General features: G+C 40.6%; 2 protein-coding genes across 6 annotated transcripts in view; both read right to left on the minus strand.

Moving 5' to 3' along the window:
* Positions 1–24,932, minus strand: LOC119912078. Of its 5 annotated transcripts, XM_038731057.1 has the most exons (7): positions 24,825–24,932; positions 24,344–24,685; positions 24,135–24,176; positions 23,989–24,030; positions 851–958; positions 673–707; positions 1–545 (listed from the first exon to the last, which is right to left on the minus strand). In XM_038731057.1, exons 1-7 carry the CDS (start codon positions 24,868–24,870, stop codon positions 429–431), a joined length of 732 nt encoding a protein of 243 aa, XP_038586985.1. In that variant the 5' UTR covers positions 24,871–24,932; the 3' UTR covers positions 1–428. The 5 variants fall into 5 exon arrangements, with proteins under 5 accessions (XP_038586985.1, XP_038586987.1, XP_038586986.1 ...); XM_038731059.1 differs by lacking the exons at positions 23,989–24,030; positions 24,135–24,176; positions 24,344–24,685; positions 24,825–24,932 and adding exons at positions 1,117–1,158; positions 1,338–1,679; positions 1,819–2,055; XM_038731058.1 differs by lacking the exons at positions 23,989–24,030; positions 24,135–24,176; positions 24,344–24,685; positions 24,825–24,932 and adding exons at positions 1,117–1,158; positions 1,338–1,679; positions 1,819–2,050 and having other exon boundaries at positions 851–961.
* The window catches only part of LOC119912077, a 55,299-nt gene that overhangs the window by 4,144 nt on the left and 25,435 nt on the right, over positions 1–25,720 (minus strand). The window lies entirely within an intron of this gene.

Below are 25,720 nucleotides of genomic sequence, written 5' to 3' on the forward strand. Positions count from 1 at the left end.
TCACTTTAAAACAAATTTTATGTTTTATTCAGACATGTAAAACATTGACATCAAATATCCAGTTTCCAAAATATCTATAAAAATACAGAACCTGATCACTTTGTCTGCTTGGCAGAGGAAAGTCAGCCAGTATTCACTGCTTCATGTCCGACTTTATTCAGATTCAGATTTAATTTAAGTGACCTCATGATTTTCAGCTCAGCTGTGCTCAGACCACACTCTGCTGTCTCTTCCTGTTAAACAAATGATGCGTGCCTCTCTCACTCCTCCATCTGCAGACCTCCATCTATCTATTGTCTTTATGGACAGTCTCTCTAGAGTTAGAAAGACTCATGAGACTAAAAGATCAAGATTTAAATAAGAAAATGGTAACCCCCCCCAAACCCACATAAGAACATCAATTGATGAAAATGATTAATAGCATTATTCTATCTGCTGGCAGCATAAACAACATGAGTTTCCACTTCTCTCTCTGATGCAGGCCTCCTGTTTCTTATTGTTGTTGAATACAAACTCAGTGCTTTCAGGTCATCAGAGTCCAGATTCTGTAAAGAGGACACACAGTTCCACACGTCAACTGGCTGAGTTTGTGAGAAAAACTAAATCCCAACATGATTCAACCACCTTTAATGTATTTAAATATTTAATAGTAAACAGTAAAACTTGATTCACCTCACGCTGTTGTGGATTCTGTTTTTCGTTGGCAGCTGAACAACAGAGACAATACGTCTAATCAGGTGACCAAGATAAACATTTGTATTGTTTCAACATATTCACACAACATTAGAGTAGAGAAAAAAACAAGAAACCAAACACAAGATCCAAGCAATTGCTTAAAACAATATTGTACCTTTCTGAAGTTTCCTGTTTTTAACAACCAGACAGATGATGACCGTTATGAGGAAAACAGTCAGGCCGCCCAGGATCACACTCATCAGGTTTGGTATTCTATCACTCTCTGCTAAAAGAAAGAAAATATAGTTAGACTCTATTTTCTCTTTAGTGGCTTGAGAATTGCTAACATTAAACTGACAAATGTTAAGTTAGCCGTACTGTTTTTATCTTAAAAATGACTAGAAGTGAATCTGCACAAAGAAATCTTAAAGAGGATCTTACTTGTAGACTTTCTGTCAACGTCATCATGAGATTCATCACTGCCTTTTAACAAAATGAAGATTATTTAATCTAGATTTTACTTTAAAATGGTTTTATTACGTTTACTTTGACAATGATTAAATAGCCACATATATGTTTTAGGACAATTATTAAATTAAAGTTACTGCAAATATAGAAAGACACAACAGAAGAACAGGTACCACAGGATTTTATAATCTTACCTTCAACATTTAAATGTATCACACTTAAAATTGTCTGTCCCTCTATGAAAAATCCACACAAATACAGCCCAGAGTCAGAAAAATCCACTGTCTTAATTGTGAGAAAGACAGTGGAGGTGTTGGAGCTCATTTCAAATGTTCCGTTTTCTACTCCATCACAGTATTTAGGATTGATGTCAGCCTTGGTCATAATGGAGATACAGCTGGCCTTGGTTCTGTTGACCACTCTGAACCAGGTTGTCATGCCTGAAAGTTTGGAAATGTTGGTAGTCGACAGTGTGACTTCTTGACCAGGCTGGACCTTCACAGTCTGAGACTCAGAAACTGAGACAGAGATCCAGCCTGAAACAAACAGCAGAGACAACAAGAGATGTGCGTGTTATAGGAAGGTAAACAACACCTCTGAATAAATTATACATAAGAAAATAAGTGTTAATTGTAGAAGCAACAAAGTAGAGAGAAATGTGTTGGCAGTACTTACTGATGCTGCAGATAATTAAAGCTGTTGTCAAGATGAAGTTCATCATAGTGCGAATGATTGCAGCTCTGCAGTGTAACTTCGTTTCACATCAAAGTAAGCTCAGGGTATGTTCATTCACATCTCTCTCCCTCTTTCTTCCTGTTTATCTTAATCAGCTGAGATGGGTGTCCACTTTCAGTTAACCAAACAGGATTTGCAACCACATTTTATCAGCCAATCATATTGTTGCTGTCAAATTTAAATATGGGGCACGTTTAATATAAAAACGTTTTGCACCAGTTTGGTACGGTGTCTGAGTTGAACAACATGTTTCCTCGAAACAGTGTACAGCAGGCTTTGAGGTATCTTTTTGTCTCATTAGGTGGGTGTGTCAGAGGTGTTACTAACTTCTTCACTAGCCCTAACAATTGGGATCAGGATAAGCGGTCACACAAAGCTGGTTATCAACTCAGTAAGTCAACCCCGTGTTTCCCAATCCAGTGAGTAGCAGCACATTACCAATCGCAGACATGAACAAGTCTACTGGCTTCAGAGCATTATATTTTACAAACCACGAGGAAACTGTAAAGTTACACAAATAGTATAAGTAGTCGTTCCAACTCACTTTTAAGAAATTCTGGAAACCTCAAAAATGACATTATTGTGTTTAACGAACTTAAAAGTGTTCTAAATTAACTTCATAAAGCAACGAAATGAAAAATCCATTCATGCCATAAAATGTGCTCAAATAATGGTGGAAACTCCCCTCATTACCTGCACCCACATCGCAAAAGGTGGGTCAAATACATTCATATTTTTTATGATCTAAGGGTCATATGTGTGTTCCTCCCCTCTCGCTACACTCTCAGGTGGTGACCCCCCCCCCGTTGCATAAGACAGTGGCAGCTGGAGTGCCTGATTACCACTGAGTGCCTGTAGGTTAAAAAGGCTTGGGTTTTTCACAGCACTCTCTTCTCCTACGTGCTGAGATTACAGGCCAAGAGCCAAAATCCAGTAAGCTGATCGCTGCTATACAGCCAGTCCAACAGACAGTGGCAGACTGTTCAACTAGTGGGTTGGACAACGTCTGGGTTCTATGAGTCAAGAACCAAGAGTCTGGGTTAGCCCCCTCAGTGGAGGGAGGAATCTTTAATTGTATTTTTTGTTCAAATGGAACATAATCTGCTCCGGAGCACAGGTCTGTACTACAAAGCGAGGTAACTGGCTTATCCAGGTAACTTCAGGAGTAACGTTGTGACGTCGGGTGGAACTTCCCAATTAACCCGTAATACGAAAGGTGGATAGGTGTTACCTGAGGTCTGTTGCCATGGCAATTTACGCTGCATCTCTAAACTGCTCCGAACAGGTTATGTTCGTGGTTAACTCGAGGTTACCGTATTTATGCAACACCACCTACAGCCCACAATCTTTGCGACACTCCAGGGAACTCCAACGGGTGTTTGTTTAGTCGAAAAGGCTTTCATCTTTTTGGCAAATGAACTTTTATTAAATTATAGTATGTTTTATTGGTCTGTTATACTCAGAGGTAATATTTTGAGTTTCTCAATTCTCCAGTTTTTGTGCATACGCATGGTTCAGAGTTTGCTTTTGTTTTGCTGATTAAATGACCAGCAATATTTGCTGTGACTTTATTGCGCATATGAAAGGCCAGTGAACAGAGGTGGGTCTTTAGCAAGGACTTGTCAGCACTGCGACTATTTCTTAATTGAACAGGTAAGATATTCCAGAGATTAGGAGCAGTCACTTTTATGTTTTAACCTGGATCTGGGGACATCAAGGGGCATCTGACTGGTTGACCTCAGTGCCCATTTAAAATCTTAAAAACGACTTTGATAATGTAGCTGCTGAACTGGAAACTGTAAATATAGAATTATATATTTACCACTGGTGAGAGGGGCCAGAAGGGGTGGTTGGTCATAAATCAAATAATAAAAACTGTGAAAAATATAGCCTACTTCATTCACTTGAGAGAGCACCCCTTGGATGCCTGGAAGGCGCACTGGTGATGATCAAAACAAGTCGCGTGAGAAAATATAAGGTACAAAACTATCACTCCAGTAGTGCACAAAAATGATATATTTAAGTATTTCTTCTTGTAGCTGTAGCCTTGTTTCACTTGTATTTGAATGTTTTTAAGTAGAGTTATGTGTAGTGATAAAACAAACATTTGATTGGCATTAATTTTGCAACAAAACTGTTACAGGACATGTGGTCCGTTGTGAATATGAATGTTGTAATTGGGCTTAAGTTAGATTGCTGGGCCTAAATTATTATCTCAAATGCTTATATGATGTCATTGACAGGGTTTCTGAATGCTTGATTGATTGTTATTTTTGTCTTGTTTGATATGACTGGCAGGCTAAAACTATTTTTAGCCTGCCACTAAATTGCCCTACAGGGATAAATAAAGTTGTTTGAATTGAATTGAATTGAAATCACAGCTTCCTGTCTCACTCACTCCAGCACCAGAGACCACATCCCTACAGCCCTCCAAAACCTCCATTGGTCCCCTATCCAACACAGAATCCAGTATAAAATTCTCCTCATCACCTACAAAACTTAAACTTAACTACAAAAGTAACCTCGCTCCCACGTCACCTCAGACATTCCACATCACATTTCTGACTTTGGAAGCATCATCATTGTTGTGCTCAGACACCACTGCTGTCTTTTCCTGTCAAACAAGTGTACCTCACTCACTCCTCCTCTGTGTCAGTCTAGACAGTCATCTGTGTCCAAAGGGCAAATGTAGGAAGATTTGGCCAAGAGTCATTAACAATCTCATTAACAAAATATTTTAATTTTTTGCATAAATACCTAACCATTATAACAAAATCCAATTTGTTCTGTGACAAGAGAGACAATAGGGTGTGAAGTAATAAAAAACACGCTGACCATGAAAGGTCTCTGACATTAAATTTTATACATCATCTCACTCATCACCTGGAGTGCTGCTTAGCACCTCTGTGCTCGATGCTGCCACTGGTGGCCAGAGGCAACATTGCAGTAATAAATAAACAGTGTTGTTATATAAATGTCTTCTGTGCAGAAATCATTCTCGGTGATAGCAGATTGTCTGCAGCCATTTTTTCTGACTCTCTATAAAGATCCAGTGAGTTTGTATTTCTAACAATCGTGCTGTAATATGGAGCCCCTGATGACTGAAATGTCTGGGTTTTGTGGGATGTCCATCCATGAATGTGATACAGAATGCAGTGTGACAGTTCTGGATCATCTGGATTAATAATGCTGAGTTTCCATTTCTTTCTTGTTTTTGGACAGAAAATCAAAGCTGCTTCTTTCAGAGTTCAGATGCTGAAAATTAGAGACAGACAATTTTCACATATATGAGCTTACCCTAAATAACAAAATGACTGAGAGGCGAAGTGATCTAATTGGCTTGTAAACTATAGAACATAAGAAAGTACATCTTAAAACATGGATTCACTTATTGTTTTGTGGCTTATTTATGTAAACTGGTCTTAATACATGTCTATTACAAATGTAGCATGGCTAATTTAGTTATGAATTTTAATAAATTTATGAGAATTAATACCCAATTATGAATTTTAATATTCATAAAATCAAAATGATTCCTCGTTCCAGGGCACCACCGGAATTGTTATAATCCTAGAGTCTCCGGACCTCTAGGTAGCTTTTAATAATTATACAATTATTACTAGTGATCACTCAGTTAATAATCGCTCAATTATCTTAAATCAGTCAGTCAGTCTCATATCTAAAGGGTCAATTCTGTTGGCAGGGACTTAGACATAGGCAACACACACAGCTCTTGATTATATTACAGTGAATTTATTCTCTAACTAATGTGATATAAAAGGGTAAATAAACAATGGCGGCACAATGAGCCTGGAGGTTTGATTGTGGGAAGCATTTGACTCATACGGCATAGGAGAACTAATGAAAGTAAGCTATGAATTTAGGAGTTAAAAGGAAATATTAACATTTCGGTACGTCTCTGACCACAGAATGTGTGTTAGGTCTTATGGCTTGTCTGCCTGCTTTGGCCTGTTGCACGGGTCCCACGCTAGCTGCCGATCCTGGCTTTTTGCTAGTCATCCTCCGGGGTTCTCTGTGTCTGACTGAAGAAAACGTCGTCCTCCGTCTGGCAATTCGGCTGTTTTCAGGTTTCCTTCGTTGCCGCTGGCGAGACCACGTGGCTTGGTCTGACCTCGGTGAAGTTGACTCGACGAAAAAATGGAACTTGGTTGTTCCTGAATTAGTCCAGTGTAACTTCACGGACTGATAACTTTAACAAAACAAAAGAAAGAAAGAAAATAAAACAAACTGAGGGGCAGATCGATGTTGCGGCACTTCGCGTGTGTAGCTTCTAGCGAACAAAAGGCTGGTTGCGCTGGCCGACTCTTAAGGCGTTGCCTGGCGAGGCACGCCGGACGCTTGCCGAAGCATCCATAGAGCAGAGAGCTGAGAGGGAGAGAGCAAAGAAGAGAACAGAAGAGTAGAGAACAACCAACGTCGCGTGTCGCTTTTTTGTTGCCTGGGGCGTGGTTCCCCAGAGGGCGTTTCAGGTTTCCCGAGGGACTGCCTTTCTAAACTTAATGTCTAAAAGAAAAGAAAATCTATTTGCGCGTATTATAATCAAATATTTTCCACAACCAAACCTCAATGGTCAGACGGTTGTACTGTTCTAGGCATTTGGTAACAAGAAACAATTGTCACATTATTGGTCAGGATATTTATACATTTAACGGCATTTCCAACGAGGGCATGTAATAGTTATTTTGTCCACTTGGGGGAGCTCAGGTTACATGAGGAAAGCTTAGATTAATCCAAGATCATCTCTCCTTAGGAACCAGGGGATTTAGTTATTCATCCTTAAATTCAAGCTGGTGATTAAGAGTATAGTAAAACATTTCTAAAGGAATTTTGTAGGAAAGTATTATGAACAAACATTGATTACGTTGATGAGGGAGTGTCTTGCTGAAAATAAAAACACGGCAAAAGTAACTTATTTAGATTCTTTTCAGCACTAATATCAACAACAGATAGCAACAACATGTTAACAAAACTACTCAAATAGAGGCAAACGCAATCAAGTAACTAAAAGATTTAATTAAACTTAATTAAATGCTTTGAGTCTTTGGAGACTCCAGTCTTTGGTTATATAAAGTTCGGCTTCCTGGGTTATGTCACAACTTGGGTGAGACAGTTATATCCCTTTAATGAAACACAGAGCAAGGTCAGTTGCCACAGTTACATGTGTGTGTGTGTGTGTGTGGGGGGGGGGGGGTGAGTTTTCATAGGAAATGCTAATCGCTGTTTCATGTCCCTTTGTCAGTTTAACAGTCAGGCCCCGTGTTATCAGCTTCGGAATCAAAAAGGTGCCAGTTTTATGGTCAGGGATAGCACTTAGAGAAAGCAACTTGGAGTAGCTCCAAATTTATTCAATATAAAATGCACAAATCCACACCGTTGTCCCACTACACAAATCTGAAAGCTTATTACTTGACTGTAATACCAGCATATTGGCAAGATGATGTGCAAAAGCAACATAAACATATCAGAGGACAGCCCTCAAACATTACCTGTCTGAATTGCCTCATTTTGACAACAAGGCCAATGATGACCTTAGTGAGAACAAGAGTCACACTGCTCAGGATCACAGACATCAGGCTTGTTATTTCACCAGGCACTACAGGAAAGACGATTAAATTAGACTTTTCTGTTGAACGATGAACAAATTACATTGTTTGTTATCTGGTTAACAATGATGTAGATAAATGACCTTCATTCTACTGTGCATAATAAATCTTAATAAGACTTATCTAAACACGTTCTTGAACAGTTAATCACCTTGACAATCCAACGCCTCTCAGTGCAAAGAAAGTTTAGAACCATACCGCTATACGAATTATCACATAAATGTTGATATAAATGACCTCTTCACCAAGCTGGACCTCCACAGTCTGAGACTCAGAAACTGAGACAGAGATCCAGCCTGAAACAAACTGCACAGAGATTTAGCTCCCAGATGATAATGCAACAAACAGATAACAATGCCCTAAAAACAATTATACCAGCAACCAAATTCAGTTTTGCTTGTGGTTATTAAACAAAACACAATTCTGCCATGGAGTACATTTTGAAAGTAATGTAACAGCAGTAGGAAAAGCAGAAGGAAACCTACTATAACGATAAAGCTCATCATTGTGCATGTGATCGTCTTACTCACTGAGTACCAGGAAGTATGTTTTTATATGTTCATCTTGACCACTGACCACACATTAACCTGCCACTCACACACAGTGTTCTGGCTGACCATGAGGTCTATATGCCTGTTTGGTATTTTAGCAAACAGACTTATAGAGTTATACGTTTATTCCAAAATTCACTTGTTTCCCTTTTTAATTTGATCAAAATTTTACAAAACACACATGTGGAACATACAAAACAGTATTTCAAATTTGATCACAAGTAGTTTTTGGACATTTTCGCCCGATGTCAGCTAGGATTTATTGCTGCCCCAACTCGTATGTATTCTCAGTTGTAGATCTCATGCTGAATTTGATGCATTGTTGAAGCTTGTATTTTGTTCCTCAAATGTAAGCCACAAATGAGTAAATATAATGAATACAAGTTGGAGAGCGTCGGGGCTGTGACTGGGGGTAAATCAGCGATCGATCGGTGGTTGGCAATCGTTATGTGTGAACTACTCAACGACACATCAAAACAGCTCCCTGATGTATTGCTGACCCGAGCCAGATATCTGGAGGACTCAAGCGACTCGACATAATAAATTCTTTCACCCACCCATTCTTTGTCTTTAAAATTTTTATTTTATAATAAAAAAAAATGTTACTTGATGTGTTTTGCATAATTTCCCATGCCACTTTTCCCGTGTGTTTTCTTGACAAAACGTGGTTTAGCCAGTCGTCGGGTGTCAGAGTTGTTGTCAGTTTGTGTAGTGTGTGTCGCCCAACAGTCACATAGTGTGAACGCCACAATTACTTCAAGACTCACGTCACAACACAGCAAGTCATGTGATCTGAACAGCACGGCGATCTGCAGACGCCTAAAGTCTCGCAGTCTGCATAAGCCTTTACACAGACATGCTTGTAATGCTGATGTGTCAAGGTAAAAGAATTAAAGAGTGTGAACAGTGTGGTCTGGAAAGAAGGTGAGGGTCTGAGAAGAGATGGATTAACTGCTGATGGGATTCTAACAAACTGCATTCCTACATATACAACAAAAACATCTTTGCAGCTGAAGAGAAGTGTTAGTAAATATTTTGTGCAAAGGTAGTACAGGTTTTGTTTTTTATGTGGTTTCATTGCTTTGCAGAGCTGAAGGCCAGTCCTCCTGTGGCTTTCATTTCGGCTGACATGCACATGGGCTTTTCATGTCTTGCCAACTGTGTGTTTCATGTACACATTGACATACAATGTCAAACAATTATAAGATAAATGAAAGTCAGTATATTCAGTCAGAGAAAAACCTTCTTGTGGAAACATTTTCTACATTCTGAATGTTTTATCTTAAACAAGGGATGAACAGTCCTCCCCACCTGTAGACTCTCTCTAATGTAGAGGCTCATCACAAAGTTATTTATTTTACATAGGTTTGACTTTAGATGCTGTAGTGTACGCCACCTACGGGAAGGTTAAGGGACAAGGGGAGTGGACGTCAAGTGGTTGTTAAGTTGCCGGAAGAATTAACAAAGAGCAGCATGTGAACCGTGTGTGCAGTGTGATGTTATTAGTGTTGTTAGCTGAATGAGAAACACTGCAGATGCCTCATGACCTTTAGCTCCCTTGTGCTCACACCACACTGTACTTTCTCACAAACAAGCGATGCATCACTCACTCCTCCCTGCATGCAAAATCTCCCTATAAGGACAATATATATGACAGTCATCAGTGTCCCTTGCTGGCTCCTCCTCCACCAATCACAAATGTGTTTGGTTTTTCTTACGATATTTGCTGAAGCAAGAGTGTATTGCTGCTGCTGTATGCACCATCCATTGCACATATGAACATATGGAGGGGAGGCATTCTGACATCTGTCACATCTCTCCAACTGGAGTAATCTTGTAATCACTATCTGAATCTGCGATCACATGCTGATATTTGTGCACCCGCACAACATGATACGACAAAGACCTGTCTACAGCTACAGCAGTTCTGTCCTCACTAGATTTAAATTAACTCAGTAACTCAGTATTCAAAATTAATAAAAAGGATGATTTTTGGAAATGTACACCTGTAGCTTTAGTTATTTTGCATATCAGTTGACCCTGTTGTACATTGTTGCTCATATAACAACTGAGGCACGGCAATATGAAGTTAATCTCTATCACACTGGCTGAAAACTGTTCTTAACAGCTAAATTGTTCTTGGACTTTTATTTATTACATGTGACTCCACAGAGGGCAAACACTGTTGTCTTCTCCTGGTATGAAATGTCAAGTCACCATTTACCTGCTGTTTGTGATTTTGATCATATAGCTAAACACAAGGCTACCAAGAGAGAGAAACAGTTGCTGGTATGTTCAAGACACCAGCTACTTGATTCAACAGTCCCGCTATGGCTGAGTAATGTGGATGTGTGTTCTGGTGAAGAGGTTTGTGTAAGAGATTGACTGACATCTTTTTAAAAATAACATTCCTCGTGGTCTATGAGATCAGCAAGTCATTTGATGTTTGTGGTCAAAGCTGAAGTCTTCCTGGTGGAGGTGTTATTTTTCACTCGACAATGTTTGTCACCACAGGGTGCTGGTTTATTCCATCATTGTTCATCAAAATCTTTTCAGTCTGTACAAATAAAGAGGCTGATATCATTTAGTTAAACACAAGAAGGTCATTTTTGAGTTTCTTTTTATACTTTGCTACAAGCTTTGACCTTAAAGGCCTTGTGACCTTCATGTCAGTTGTGCTCAGACCACACAGTGATGCCTTTTCTGTGAAGCGATGTGTACCTCACTCACTCCTCCCTCCCTCTGACGTCAACTGTTCTCTTAGATGAAGATCAGTGGAAGACAAAATTAGAAAGAGAGTCTTTAGCAGTGAGAGAGAGAGAGAGAGAGACAGAAAACACACAAGAAAAAAAATGCAATCTGAACATTGAAAAAAACAGCAACCATGTCCTTCTGCTGGGTGGCAGCAGGTTAATATGATAAATCATCTGTTCAGTTTCAGTTTCGTCCTGCTGGCAGCATAAATAACATGAGCTTCCTCTTCTGTCTCTGATGCAGACCTCCTGCCACCTGGAGTCTTCATTATAGCATAAAAGATGGAAATCTGGTCAGTTGATTGAAAGCTATCTTTGCGGTCAATGCTTGGCAAATACATAAACTGCAAAGATAACTTTTAAGTAAAAGGAGAGAACTTAATAAAACTATAAGGCAGCTTCAATCAAGTACATGTTGGAAGTTATCTGAATTTGAGTCCAGTCATACCAGTGACAACGATGATGAGGAATGAGAATTTTTATATTTAATATGGACTGATTTCTTAAGGAAGGCCCGGTAACGATTCTAGCTCAATGACTGATCAATATCGGCTATCCGTAATCCGACTTCAAGCTTGAAAGCTGTAGCCTATTTTTTGCAGGTGGTTAGTAGTTAGTTTTGCTGTCAGCATGTTGAAAAATTAATGAATTTGCTTTGGAACTGTGGCTGATTAAAAAAACTAAAGATAACAACCAGAACCAAAGTATGTGGGAGGTAAAAACAGTAAAGGTGGAGCAGAGTAGTGTGACTTTTTCACCAGCAGGAGATACATATACAAGAAATAATATTCAAACTAAAGAGCAAGATGTTTTTGTTATTGGTTTGTTTTTGTGTATCAGTTTCCGGCCGTGATTCCCGGAGATCTTTCACCAGAGAAGAGCTCATGAACATCAGGGGAACAACTCCAGCGGATTTATTTCCCACTCACGTGAAATGGCGTAGGAGAGGAAAAAGAGCCGGGTTGCTCGTGTGTTTCTGCCGGCGGGGACTCCGCACACCGCTACCGGCAAAATTTCTCTCCAACGTGCGCTCACTATGCAAAAAACTAGATGAACTTCAGCTACTGGTGGGGAAAAATATAGACTTGTATTCATCTTCTGTTCTGTGCTCTACGGAGACGTGGCTGTGTGAGCTGAGACCAGACTCCACGCTGCAGCTGAATGGATGGCAACTGTACAGAGGTGGACAGCGAAACAGATCTTAGAAAGAGCTCAGCCCCACCCTCCCCCATCATCCAGTGTGACTCCCCAGTCACCACTGTGGCCTCCTTCTGCTTCCTGGGCACCATCATCTCCCAGGACCTCAAGTGGGAGCTGAAAATCACCTCCTTCATCAAAAGGCCCAGCAGAGGATGTACTTCCTGCGGCAGCTGAAGAAGTTCAGCCTGCCAAAGACAATGATGGTGTACTTCTACACCACCATCATTGAGTCCATCCTCACCTCCTCCATCACCATCTGGTACGCTGCTGCCACTGCCAGGGACAAGGGCAGGCTGCAGCACATCATTCGCTCTGCAGAGAAGGTGATTGGCTGCAGTCTTCCTTCTCTTCTGGACCTGTACGCCTCGAGGACTCTGAGGCGAGCAGGAAAGATTGCAGCTGACCCCTCCCACCCCGGACACAAACTGCTTCAGACTCCCCCCTCTGGCAGGAGGCTGCGGTCCATCAGGACCAAAACCTCTCGCCACAAAAACAGCTTCTTCCCGTCTGCAGCTAGCCTCATTAACAAGCCCCGGGTCCCCCACTGACACTCCCCCCTTTCAAATAATACAAATGTCTCTGCACGTGTAAATATTATTTCATTTTATTTAATACAAACCTATATGTGTTGTTAATTGTTGTCATTCTATATTTTTTAGATTTTGTCACTTTATATATTTATGTACACTATATCCTCTTCCGTTGCAATACGTGTTGCACAACACAACCTGGAATAATGCACACGCTGTTCTTTCTCTGCAAATACTTGTATTATTTTTCCTCTATCCTTGTACATGTAAAAACTACTTGGCAAGAAAGCTCTTTCTGATTCTGACCTGTGTACTCTGTACCCTCTCCCTGTATGCTACATTTTGTCAGAGGGAAGTACCCCCTGTTACTCAGAACTACCAGAGCTTCATGATGATCACCACGAGTCCATCCAAGAAAGGCTAGGTGCAAAACAAACACTCCAATAGTGCACAAAAATATAGGAATTTGCAACTCACTTCACTGACTTGGCTCTTGAAACTGAAGATGTGTTGGATGTTTTATGAAGCAGTCTTTCTGTTTTGTAATAAAACCCAATATATATACTGTATATTAGTAATAGTTTACAGTAAACGGTTACAGTACATGTGAGATTGGCCTGAAGTTAGGTTCCCTGCCTTATTTATTATCACAGACCAGCCCTGGGTCAACCCAATGCTAGTCTCTGTGCATTCAGTGAAGAGAGAAAGACTGCCAGAAGAGAACAAATGCGTCCAAACCTGCATGTTGTGTCTTCTTGGCTGATGAGCTAACTGTTGGCGTAATTAATGTTATAACATTAATGTAAGGATAGAACTGTGTGTGTGGTCACTGGGCTGATTGAGGGGATCTGTGTCCAACCATTTCTGAAAGTTTCTGAAAAAAAGAGGATCTGACATTCACAACCAGGAAATGAGTCAGGGTTTGATCTCTCTCTATCTTTTTTCCATTCTTGAAACTATTTCTCACACACACTCAACAGCAAACTGCAGCACTATGAATGTCTTCCTGGAGAGAAATGTGCTCCTTTATCCCCATATTTAAACCATATTGCGTCTCCCCCTCTCTATCACTGCCAGCTTTTCACCCATCCTTTAGTTGACCAGATTATGAGTGGTAACTGTCTATTGCTGAGTAGTTACTACAGCATTGTGATTTTTTGGAGTAAAATGAGTAACGAGTAACAAGTAATTGACATTTTTCATGTAAGTAACATGCAGGCAGCTGCACTGAAAGGACTGAGCACATTTTATGTGAGGCTGTTAGTGTCACTCTGCTATAAGCATCTTTTCACAGTTTCAATTCCAGTAGATGTTTAAACACAATGTGAAAATAGCGTCTGAGACTGTTAGAGGTGTGAAGCGGCAGATACAGATATCTCCCTAACATAGACAGTGCTGTTTATCACCAAGCTGCAAAGTGCAACAATATGGGTGTGTGGGTGTCATAAATATTTATATTCACATGTACAACTACCGATCATTTAAAAATATATTGTATGTTTTATTCAGACATGTAACACATTGACATCATAGAGGAAATATCCAGTTTCCAAAACATCTATACAAATGTAGAACCAGATCACTTTGTCTACTTGACAGAGGAAAGCCAGTATTTCAGACTTTGTTCTTGCAGAGCACTGATCTAACAGGCCTCATGATTTTCACCTCAGCTGTGCTCAGACCACACTCTGCTGTCTCTTCCTGTCAAACAAGTCGTGTATCTCACTCACTCCTCCACTGCTGCAGACCTCCAACAATTCAGGATCTTCAGAACTTATTCTGTAGTTATGTTCTTTAACTCCAATTCTATTATTATAGGGTACAGTTTGACCATAAAACTACTGATCATTGAACTGAACGTTTCAGGGAAGATGGAGTGATGATTTCTGCATCACTTAATGCATATGATATTTTATATCCAAATGGCCTTATTATCAACAAACAGGCAACCTATGTTGTTCCTTTTGGAGTACTTAAAACAACTGCAGCTACATGTGCGTTTACTTTGGAACAAAATCCAGGGGATAGTGCATCATCATGGATATTGTCGCCCTCTGAAGACTATCTCAGCTGCTAGTGGTGGAGCTATCCGATCTGAGCGTTTTAATTGGTCCTCTAAAGGTTGTTGTGGACCTAAATTTATTAGTTATGCATTTTAATAAATTTATGAGAATTGATACCCAATTATGAATTATTATTCATAAAATCTGAATTTCCTCGTTAAGGGCACCACCGGAGTTGTTATAATCCTAGAGTCTCCGGACCTCTAGGTAGTTTTGAATAATTATACAATTATTACTAGTGATCAGTTAGTTAATAATCGCTCAATTATCTTAAATCAGTCAGTCAGTCTCATATCTGAAGGGTCAATTCTCTTGGCAGGAACTAGAAATAGGCAACACACACAGCTCTTGATTATATTACAGTGAATTTATTCTCTAACTAAGGTGATAAAAGATGGTTGGATACAGGGAACATAAACATTTGCTGAACAATGAGCCTGGAGGTTCGATTGTGGGAAGCATTCGACTCATACGGCATAGAGGAACTAATGAAAGTAAACTAATGCTATAATTTAGGAGTTAAAATGGACATCTGATCACAGGACGTGTGTTAAGTCTTACTGCTTGTTGACAGCCTGCTTTTGGCCTGTTGCAAGGGTCCCACGCTAGCTGCCGATCCTGGCTTTTTGCTAGGAATTCTCCGAGGTTCTCCGTGTCTGATTGAAAACGCCTCCTCCGTCTGGCAATTCGGCTGTTTGCAGGTTTCCTTTGTTGTAGCTGGCGAGACCACGTGGCTTGGTCTGACCTCGGTGAAGTTGGCTCGACGAAAAAGGCTTAAAATGGAACTTGGTCGTTCCTGAATTAGTCCAGTGTAACTTAACGGACTGATAACTTTAACAAACAAAAGAAATAAAGAAAATAAAACAAACTGAAGGCAGATCGATGTCTCGGCACTTCAGGTGTGTAGCTTCAGGCGAACAAAGGCCTGTTTCTTTCGCTAGCCGAGTCTGGGCGTGTTGCCTGGCGAGGCACGCTACGCGTGTGCCGAAGCATCCAGAGGGCAGAGTGGAAGAGCGAGAAGAGAGAAGAGACTGGCGAGCAGGTCGCATATCGCTCTTTTGTTGCCTGGGGCGTGGTTCCCCAGGGGGCGTCTCAGGTTTCCCCAGGGACTGCCTTTCTAAACTTAATGTCTAAAGAAAAGAAATCTATTTGCACGTATTATAAACAAATATTTTCCACAATCGAACCTCAATGGTTGAACGGTTGTACTGTTCTAGGCATTTGGTAACAGGAAACAATTGTCACATTATTGGTCAGTATTTTTACACATTTAACCGCATTTCCGACGAGGGCATGTAATACTTATTTCGTCCACTTGGGGGAGCTCAGGTTACATGAGGAAAGCTTGGATTAAATCAAAGATCGTCTCTCCTTAGGAACCGGGGAATATTGTTGATTCATCCTTAAATTCAAGCTGGCGATTAAGAGTATAGTAAAACATTTCTTTGTCATCATTTCTAAAGGGTAAAATTTGTAAGAAAGTATTATGAACAAGCATTGATTACATTAGATGAAGGAGTGTCTTGCTGAAAATAAAAACATTGCACAAGTAACTTCTTTTCAGCACTAATATCAACAACAGATAGCAACAACAGTTAACATAACTACTCAAATAGAGGCAAACATATTCAGGTAACTAAAGATTTAATTAAATTTAATTAGATGCTTTGAGTCTTTTGGAGATTGCAGTCCTTTGTAATCCAAAGTTCAGTGTCTGGAACATGTCACACTTAGGTGAGACAAGGAGTATCCTTTTGATGTGGTAATAAAACAAAGAGTAAGGTCAGTTTCCACGGAAACGTGTGTGGTGGGGTAAGTTTTGATAGGCTGTTCAGGGAGATGCCAATGGCTGGCTCGTGTCCCTTTGTCAGTTTAACAGTCAGGCCCCGCGTTATCAGCTTCGGAATCAAAATGGTGCCAGTTTTATGGTCGGGCTAGCACTTAGAGAAAGCAACTTTGACCCCTCCCCATCTTCTCTGGGGAGGAGAAAGGAATTTAGGGTAGCTCCACATTCATTCAATATAAAATGCACAAATCCACATCGTTGTTCACTACAAGGTGGTGAAGCATCTGAGGCCACTGATAAAGCTTGCAGTGGTCATGGTCTCTATGACCTCAATGTGCACCACTCTGGTGCTCAGGCAGGTGAATATAATGACCCACCGGCCTTGTCTTATCCTTTGGGACGTCACTGTCCATGGGCCGAAAACGTCCAGCCCCACGTTTGTGAACGGCGGCTCCAAAGAGAGTCTTTCTGTTGGCATCTATTCAAATGATGGACTTATTGATCATGCTAGACACAAGCCTCTTTTCTCCTGTTAGCCACAGTCCAGCAGATCTAACGGCTCCTTCTGTAAAGTGGCGTCCTTGATGCGCAACTCATTCTTGATAATATCTCACTAAAAATGTAGCGACATGCGTCTTGGGAATGATCAGAGGGTGTTTTTCATCATAAGACATGTCTGTGGAGGATGTGCAGCCACCAACTCTCAACAATCCGTCTCTATCCAGAAACAGAGTAAGTTCCGCAATGGGCTTTGTCTTGGGATTTGATTGCCTTGCAGAGACATTGGAACTCTTTGATGAAGACATCTTGGTGTGCAGCTTCGATGATTATTGTCGTTGCTTGTGCACTTGGATCTACGCCACAGCTGTCACTATCTGGAGTTTGTTTCAAACCTTTTTTTATTTCTTGATGAGTATGGAAACTGCACGAGTCAATACTTTCCAAGTGGAGAACCTCTTAAACCTATAAGATCCAAGCAGGTTTTCTGACACTTTGGTACTGAAGGTTGTCACCTCAGGGCAGATCTATATCAGGACATACTAGCTCAAAGTTGTGACCCTGAGTAGTGTACTCTTGCTGAGTATTTCTGAGAAATGATGGCCCAGAAAACCAGTTGGTGCTTTTTAGTTTCGTAGCAGCCACTGGTCGGGTTTCATAGTCTGCCGAATTTTCCTCAGTGTTAATGAAGTTCCACTGGTGTGGATGAGAAGACTTCCTAATTTGAGTCTGTTGGAGACATAGACATAAAATCGTTGTGAGGTACTGTATTATGAATGTAGCCTAACACGATTTTGCTGTCTGTGTAGTATTTCACTGAATGAATGTCACTGTCCATTTCGGCTTTGATGAAGTCTGCTATCTCAACTGCGGAGACAGCTGCACAGAGTTCAAGACGAGGGACTGTGTGAGCTGGACGTGGAGCTAGCCTGGATTTTCCCATTACAAATCCTACATGACTGCGCCGAGTTGTACAGACTGTTTTCAAGTAGGCTACAGCGGCAATGGCAATGGTTGATCATCTGCAAAGACACAAAGCTCTTTGCACTTTGTCTTTGTAGCCAAGGAAACAGGGATGTAAGGTCTTGGAATCTGGAGAAGCTCTAGTTCTCTCATGGAGTCTCTCCAGAGCATCCATTGATCCTTTTTCAATGTTGGAAGTGGGGCGTCCCAATCAACCTGTTAAACAGCTAGTTCTCTCAGTTTGCTCCATCCTACCACACAAACCCCAAGGGGTCGAACAATCTGTTCAATGTAGAGAGAATGCCTCTTTTAGTTAAAGGTTTCTCGTCTCTGGACATACAGAAGGTAAATTTGTCTGTCTTGACATTCCAGCTGCGACCTAGACTCCTTTGAAGAGCTAATGGTTCTACTCCCACATCTACTGTATGTCCTTCAGATCTTTAGCTAGGTCCACCTGAGGGAATGCCTGCATAATGCTGCTGCCATTGGACGCTATTTTGTGCAGCCTGATGTTTGATTCAGCTAGCATTTCTTGGGATGTTTTTAGGATGCTGATAGCTTCTGCCTCACTAGGGAATGATGTAAGTCCATCGTCGACCCGAAATTGGGCTTGACAAAGTCCCTTGCGGCAGGACTGGAGTGTGACGCTTCCAGGCCGTCTGAGGCAGTAAATGGCAACCGCTGGTGATGGACTGCCAAATACATGCACTGTCATCCGAAACTCTTATTGTTCAGTATTGTTCAGGTCGGGTCCACTCAAAAGCATGCTGTTGAGAGAAACCTTCATGTTTGGCACTGGAGTCAAACACTACTCTTTTCTTGTCTGGCTTTTGAGGATGGTATACACCAAATATGGGTAGATACCAGCACTCCAGGCTCTCCTTTAGTTGTGGTGATGACTCGGGTTGCTTTTTATCAAATATGGTTTGCAAGAAGTCAATGAAATGTTTTCTCATCTGTGGTTTCTTGTCTAGAGTAGGGTTGAGAGACGCTTTTCAGCAGTGGTCAGCAATAGGTGGCCCGCGAGCCAGATTGCTTTGATAGCAGAAAAATAAAATGATTTTTTTGCTTTCTCTGTAAATGCAGAAACACAAGCACATCAGCAGAACGTTGTCTCTACGTACAGCAGGCTGTTTACGTCTTCTGACTGAAGTGTGTGCCCTCCTGTCTAACCCGAAGGACCCCACACGCTGCTCATTATACCCATAAACTGACCTACTGAAATATTACAGTTGTTATTGCAAGAACATATCAGATCACCTGTTACTCTACTATCTCATCTTCAATTGACAGAGCAGGTTTATCATCGTCCTCTGTTCTCTGAAACACTTGGCTGCCAAGATCATCTGTCTCTCTCTCCAAGTGTTGAATGGAGCTTTGAAGACTCACGCTTGGAGAGTGACAACTGATTCTCTCTTTGACTTGAATGCTGTTCTTGCAGGGAGTGTTCATGCATCCAAGGAGTATAGAGTAGGGGAGGGAGAGCTGAGCTAAGAACAGCATACATCTTGACTGCTCTTTCGGTCTGGCCAACAGGATACACTCACATTAAACATATTTTAGAGCATGATTTGGACCATGCTGATTTTCCACATATCTCAGTACACTTTGACACAACAGCTGTGGCATTTGGCTCCCTTTGCTCTCCACCATTATCTTCAGTTCACTAACAAAGACCACGCCAATGTGAGGTATGAAAAGGTAGTTTATTCGGATAATGAGTATTTATGATGGAGGGATTGAGGGGGGTCAAAAATGGAGGGATGAAGGGGTTGAGAATAGAGGGATGAAAGGGTCGAGGATGGAGATGAAGGGGTCGAGAAATAAGGGATGAAGGAATGAAGGAGGTTGTTGAGGGTTTGGTGGCTGGAGTGGCTAGGACCCCCCGTGGTAGAAAAGAACAATTACTTTGACAGAATTATGAATTTTAGTGTGCATGTCTTTGACGGTAGGAGGAAACTGGAGCGCCGGGGGAAACCTACTGTTTGTATGTGTTTAACTGTCACTGTTTCTAGTGATACGCTAATCAGGCTGTGTGGCTCCTTGCTGAAGATTGGTCTGGCCACTGCCAGCCCCGTCTATGTCCTGCTTGTCGTCTGAGGATGCCGATTGGAGCGACACACCTCCACTTCCTCCAATCCAGAAGCTGCCTACCGATTGGAGCAGTGCTCCAACGCTTCCCCCAATCCCAAAGCTGCCAGCAGACCGCTCCCCCTTCAAACAGGGTACCATCCTGCTGTTTCAGGCAGCTCTCATTCTTGTGATCAGCTTGCATCATTGCCACTCCTGTAATTATGTTGACTGTGTTTGAGTGGAATTGTTTGTGCTAGCATTGCAGCTAATTAGTAGATTAACTTTGTGTGTTTGTTTTTTCCCCTCCTCAAAGTATCAGTGGTGGGTACAAACTGTGAACTGTCTATGTCCTCTCCTCAGAAACTGGGCCAGGGTTTAGCTTTAATACTGATCCTGTTTGCACACCTGTAGTTTCTCTTTGTTAGTTTCGCTAGGTTTAGGGGTGCTGCGCTCTCTGTGTTTGGTTTGAAGTAGCCAGAGAGGGTTTTTGTTTAATACTTTTGTTTTTGCTGTTAGTAATCTTGTTTCTAGAGATCATGCAAACTCCACACAGAAAGGCCTGGGTTGAGCAAGTCCTGAACCCAGGACCTTTTTGCTGTGAGGCCACAGTGCTGTCCATTAAAAGAGGTGAGAAAACAGGGTTTGGGTGGGAGGGATGTGAGAACTGAGGAAAAAGGAGAGAAAGGGGTTAGACAGGCTTATATACGTATGTGATTGGATTAGAGAAGCACAGGTGGATGATATGAGTGAAGCACGGGTAGTTGGATTGGAGGAATTCAATGAGGCTCAGGTGGTCGAATTAGTAAGAGAGAGGCGTGGTCCTGTTCCTGAACTTCAGTTATATAAGCAAAGAAAATAACATTCACTGAATGCTAAGTTTTCTTGCCTGTGGCCTGTAGGGTAACTGGCTTATCCAGGTAACTTCAGGAGTAACTTTGTGACGTCGGGTGTAACTTCCCGGTTAACCGCACTACGAAAGATGGTTAAGTGTTAACCAAGGTCTGTTGCCATGGCAATTTACGCCGCATCTCTAAATTGCTCCGAGCAGGTTTTGTTCATGGTTAACTCGAGGTTACCCTGCAAGTGGACTACACACCACATCTGTTAATGATGAGAAGTAGGATATTAATACACACCGCTTCATAAAATCTGTTTAGATTTCATCCTGATTTGTTCCACTGCGGTTGCAATGAAGTTCTGAACACAACAGCATTACGTTCAGACAGCGAGGCCTGCTGCCTCTGTGATTTTAGAGAGGAATCTTAATTAATTAATGGGATAGTTTCTTAGATGTAGTCTATAATAGATTTCTCCTAAGTGTTTTCACATATTTAGAAAAATTATTTTACGTGTCCAAAAAATAGGGAGCAAAGGTCAGGGTTAATTACCGAGAAAAAAAAATTTATTGTCCCTGAGGGGCAATTTATTTTGCAACAGTAGTTAATACACATCAACCAAATAATAAATACCCAAAAATATAAGACATTGAGTTGCAAGTATGAGTCATTACACCATTGTCAAGGACAGGTCCATGACCCACCTCATGATCCTGCAGGAGGCTGACAATCACAGAGTCATCTGCAAACTTAATTATGAGTCATTGGCAGTCATTGGTGTAAAGTACAAATACTAAAGGTGACAAGACACACCCCTGGGCTGATCCTGTAGAACACATCAATGCCTCAGACAAAGTGTCATTAACACGGGTTCTTTGTGACCTCATTGTCAGGAAGTCAACCAGCCAACATATGGCTCCAGAGTCAACGCAAGATTATTCAGAAAGCCTGTGAGCTAGGATGTGGGGCTGCATGCAGTTAAAAGCTGATGAAAAATCAACAAAACATAGGCGCACACGTGTTTTCTTGCCCTCTAGGTGGCCAACAGCTAAATCAAGCAATGATGCTGTGGCATCCTCTCCATGGTAGTGATTGTGGGCTAAACTCAGGAGTATTTCCTCACTGCTAAATCCGATTGCAAAGTTTTATATAACTTTCCAGTGCATGCATAATACACGGCAGACGTGTGTGTGATATTGCAGCCTTGCAAAGTGAAGTTTCTCTCATAAATGTGTGACTATAATGTCAGAGAATATTTAAGTTTATTACTTGTAGATTAATCTTGGAAATGAAATTCTGTCTCGGATTATTCCCCCTCTTGGCTGGCTCCTTTTTTCTATTACAATGGACCTCATGTGCAGTTGTACCTTTACATCTTAATCATATTACACATAAAAGAAGAGCCCATAAAATACATAATAGAGATTTGAACTACAATAAGAAAACTGTGAAGATAATTAGGCAAATTTACTCAATGTGATGCCAACTAGATTCCCTGGCTTTGTCGTCCGCCACGACATTAGATTTAGATTTAGTTAACTTGTCTTTACATTCATAATTTCCTGACACTACCAACATGCATTCCTCTGGAGAAATACAGAACATGCGTCATTGCGAAAAAATCTGCCTGCACGGCCGAACGCACCCCTTTTATACAAACGAGCACCACCTGCAATTAAGTTAACACATACTCAACTAACCAACATCTTATCCACCGTCGTAGTGCCGTTTAACTCCAGTGTAGGCGGTCAAAGTTTGTCAACCCTGAGTTTGCCTGATAACCCCGAGTTAACTGCGTTGAACTCCCTTCGTAGTACAGGCCACTGGAGTGGGCAACATCAGCATCACCACAGCTGCTCATTCTCTGATCGTGGGTTTAGAGGTGATCATTGTTGTGTCTTCTCATGTGGTAAACTCTTTTCATCTTTTTTACCTCACTCTCTGTGAGAACAGCACAGTCATTGCAGCACTTCTTCACCCCATCTGAATGCTAGAAGTTGTAACTGTCCTTTAAAGTACAGAAGTGGTTTTCCTGAGAAAAATAGTTTCCAGCTAAATGGGTCCTAACAGCTTCGTTATTATCTATGCCACAGCATGGTGTCTTCAAGTGTCAGCAACAAATGTGAGATAAAAATTCATTAACTGTGATATTTTTATTTGGTGTCTTTTGTGGTTGTTTGATGAAACATTGTCAAAGAAACACACTGGAGAAAAAGCTGAAGGCCGGTTTTCCTGTGGTCGAGACTTCTCTTTAGGCTGATACAGACAGAACAGTTTTCTCACCACACATGCAGTACAGTAAAAAAAAACAACACAACCAGGCTGTTAAACTGGATTGGCTATTTTTTTTATCTATTTTTTTAATCTATTTTTCTTCCCTATACCAGTAAAGACACACAGTATATTAACTTATACTTAACTTTCAGAATACTGTCTGTATGGATGTACTCTGATTACGTCTTTAAAATTGAGATAAGCATTAAAACTTAGCACAAGATTAAAGGTTGAACATTTTTTGTTCAACAACTGCAGATTAACATGACAAAGCATCAGTTACATCCTGAACAGCATTTCTTGTTTCCTCAGTCTATCTAGTAGCAGAATACACAACATTGGGCTCCACTTCTCTTCTTCTTGCTTTTGCACTGAAATTCACTGCTGCGTAGTTCAGGTCATCAGAGCCCAGGTTCTGTTAAAGACAATATTTACAGTTACTTATCTGACCAAGCTGAAATTTAGAGAAAAACTACAAATGAGAAGACATAATTTAAAATGACTAAACAATTAAAAGTAATTTATAACAAAGAATTCACCGCATTCTGTTGTGGATTCTGTTCTTCACTGGCAGCTGAATGACAAAGAATATATCTAAGTTAAAAAACATTTACATTTGTATTCTCCCAACATATTGACAAAACTTTAAAGATGGAAAAAAACAATAAACCAAACACGAGATACAAACAGGAGTTTTAAAATAAAGTACCTTTCTGAACGTTCCTGAACTTTTTAACAACCAGACAGATGATGACCATTATGAGGAAAACAGTCAGGCCGCCCAGGATCACACTCATCAGCGTTGGTATTCTATCACACTCTGCTAAAAGAAATATAATATAATTAGACTGTATCTCTTTAGTAGCTTAAGAAATGCAAACATTAAATTAACAAATCTTAAGTTAGCTGTACTGTTTTTATCGACTATCTGCACAAAGAAATCTTAAAGAGAATCTTACTTGTAGACTTTCTGTCAGCGTCATCATGAGATTCATCACTGCCTTTTAACAAAATGAAGCTATATTTAATCTTGATTTTTTATTTGAAATGTTTTTTATCACGCTTCTTTGGACAATGAATAAATAGCCAAATGAAAGAATCTTACTTGTAGACTTTCTGTCAACATCATCATGAGATTCATCACTGCCTTTCAACAAAATGAAGATACATTTAATCTAGATTTTACTTTTAAATGGTTTTATTATGCTTATTTTGACATTAATTAAATATCCACCTATGTGTTTTAGGTCAGTTATTAAACTTGCAAATATAGAAAGACATAACAGAAGATACCACAGGATTTTATAATCTTACCTTCAACATTTAAATGTATCACACTTAAAATTGTCTGTCCCTCTATGTAAAATCCACACAAATACAGCCCAGAGTCAGAAAGATTCACTGTCTTAATTTTGAGAAAGACAGTGGAGGTGTTGGAGCTCATTTCAAATTTTCCATTTTTAAATCCATCACAGTATAAAGGATTGCTGCCAGAGGCGGCCATAACGGAGATACAGCTGGCCTTGGTTCTGTTGACCACTCTGAACCAGGTTGTCATGCCTGAATGTTTGGAAATGTTGGTAGTCGACAGTGTGACTTCTTGACCAGGCTGGACCTTCACAGTCTGAGACTCAGAAACTGAGACAGAGATCCAGCCTGAAACAAACAGCAGAGACAACAAGAGATGTGCGTGTTATAGGAAGGTAAACAACACCTCTGAATAAATTATACACAAGAAAATAAGTTTTAATTGTAGAAGCAACAAAGTAGAGAGAAATGTGTTGGCAGTACTTACTGATGCTGCAGATAATTAAAGCTATTGTCAAGAAGAAGTTCATCATAGTGCGAATGACTGCAGCTCTGCAGTGTCTGTAGTTAAACCGTGCTCCAGGAAGGGTGCTGTCAACTTAAGAGGCGGGCTCTCTTATCATGTTATCCAGTTGGTCAACCTCATACATGCTTTCAGAGTTTTTACTGCTTCAAGAGAAGTTATTCGTACAGTTATTTCATATTAAGTTACCAAAAAAGGTTCTAACCAAACAAAAAACATGTACATCAGATACATGAAGACTCATCAAGATGTTTATTAAAGATGGATTCACATAACTTAGTTTCACTAACTTGTATACACAGCACGGTCTTTCAGGTACTGTTGTGCCTGAACGCAGCCCTGGGGCCTGTACCATGAAGCGAGTTCAATATACTCAGGATATCTTTTCATTATCTGGCTTCATTAACCCTAACTATCAGGATCAGGATAAGCGGGCACACGTAGCTGGTTATCAATTCAGTAAGTCAACCCAGTGTTTCCCAATCTAGCCGTGACCATGTTCACATAAAAGAGGAGGTGTTAGCAGCAGACAACCAATGAAAAAGTCTTCAGACCTTCATATTTTACAAACCAAGAGGAAACTGTAATCCTAGATAAATACACATGTCCGACATAGTTTAATTAGCGCAGCTGCAGCTGACACAGACAGGAAGACAATCGCCAACAGTGTGAATGCCTAAATGACCAGGCGAAACATATAACAGTGTGTTGATTTGATGTGTTGTTATGGCGTGTATGACTATGAATATTAGCCATGAACATGACCACTTGTATGATCAATCTGTCATCGATGTTTGAACAGAGACAGTTATCTCCAGACCAGGCACAGAATAAAATAAGAGGCACTGTCCTTCTTTATA

Source organism: Micropterus salmoides, unplaced genomic scaffold (genome assembly GCF_014851395.1).
Source record: "Micropterus salmoides isolate LMB-PRFRI ecotype aquatic unplaced genomic scaffold, ASM1485139v1 Ms_hic_scaffold_2, whole genome shotgun sequence".
Classification (NCBI taxonomy): domain Eukaryota; kingdom Metazoa; phylum Chordata; class Actinopteri; order Centrarchiformes; family Centrarchidae; genus Micropterus; species Micropterus salmoides.

Bases quoted from the DNA above. Each gene is read 5' to 3' on its own strand.
- LOC119912078 (XM_038731057.1), bottom strand. From the start codon at position 24,870: ATGATGAACTTCTTCTTGACAATAGCTTTAATTATCTGCAGCATCA. The intron at 24,686-24,824 runs GTAAGTACTGCC...TGTTTGTTTCAG, and splicing joins TTTAATTATCTGCAGCATCA to GCTGGATCTCTGTCTCAGTT. The intron at 24,177-24,343 runs GTAAGATTATAA...TTTTGTTGAAAG, and splicing joins GATACATTTAAATGTTGAAG to GCAGTGATGAATCTCATGAT.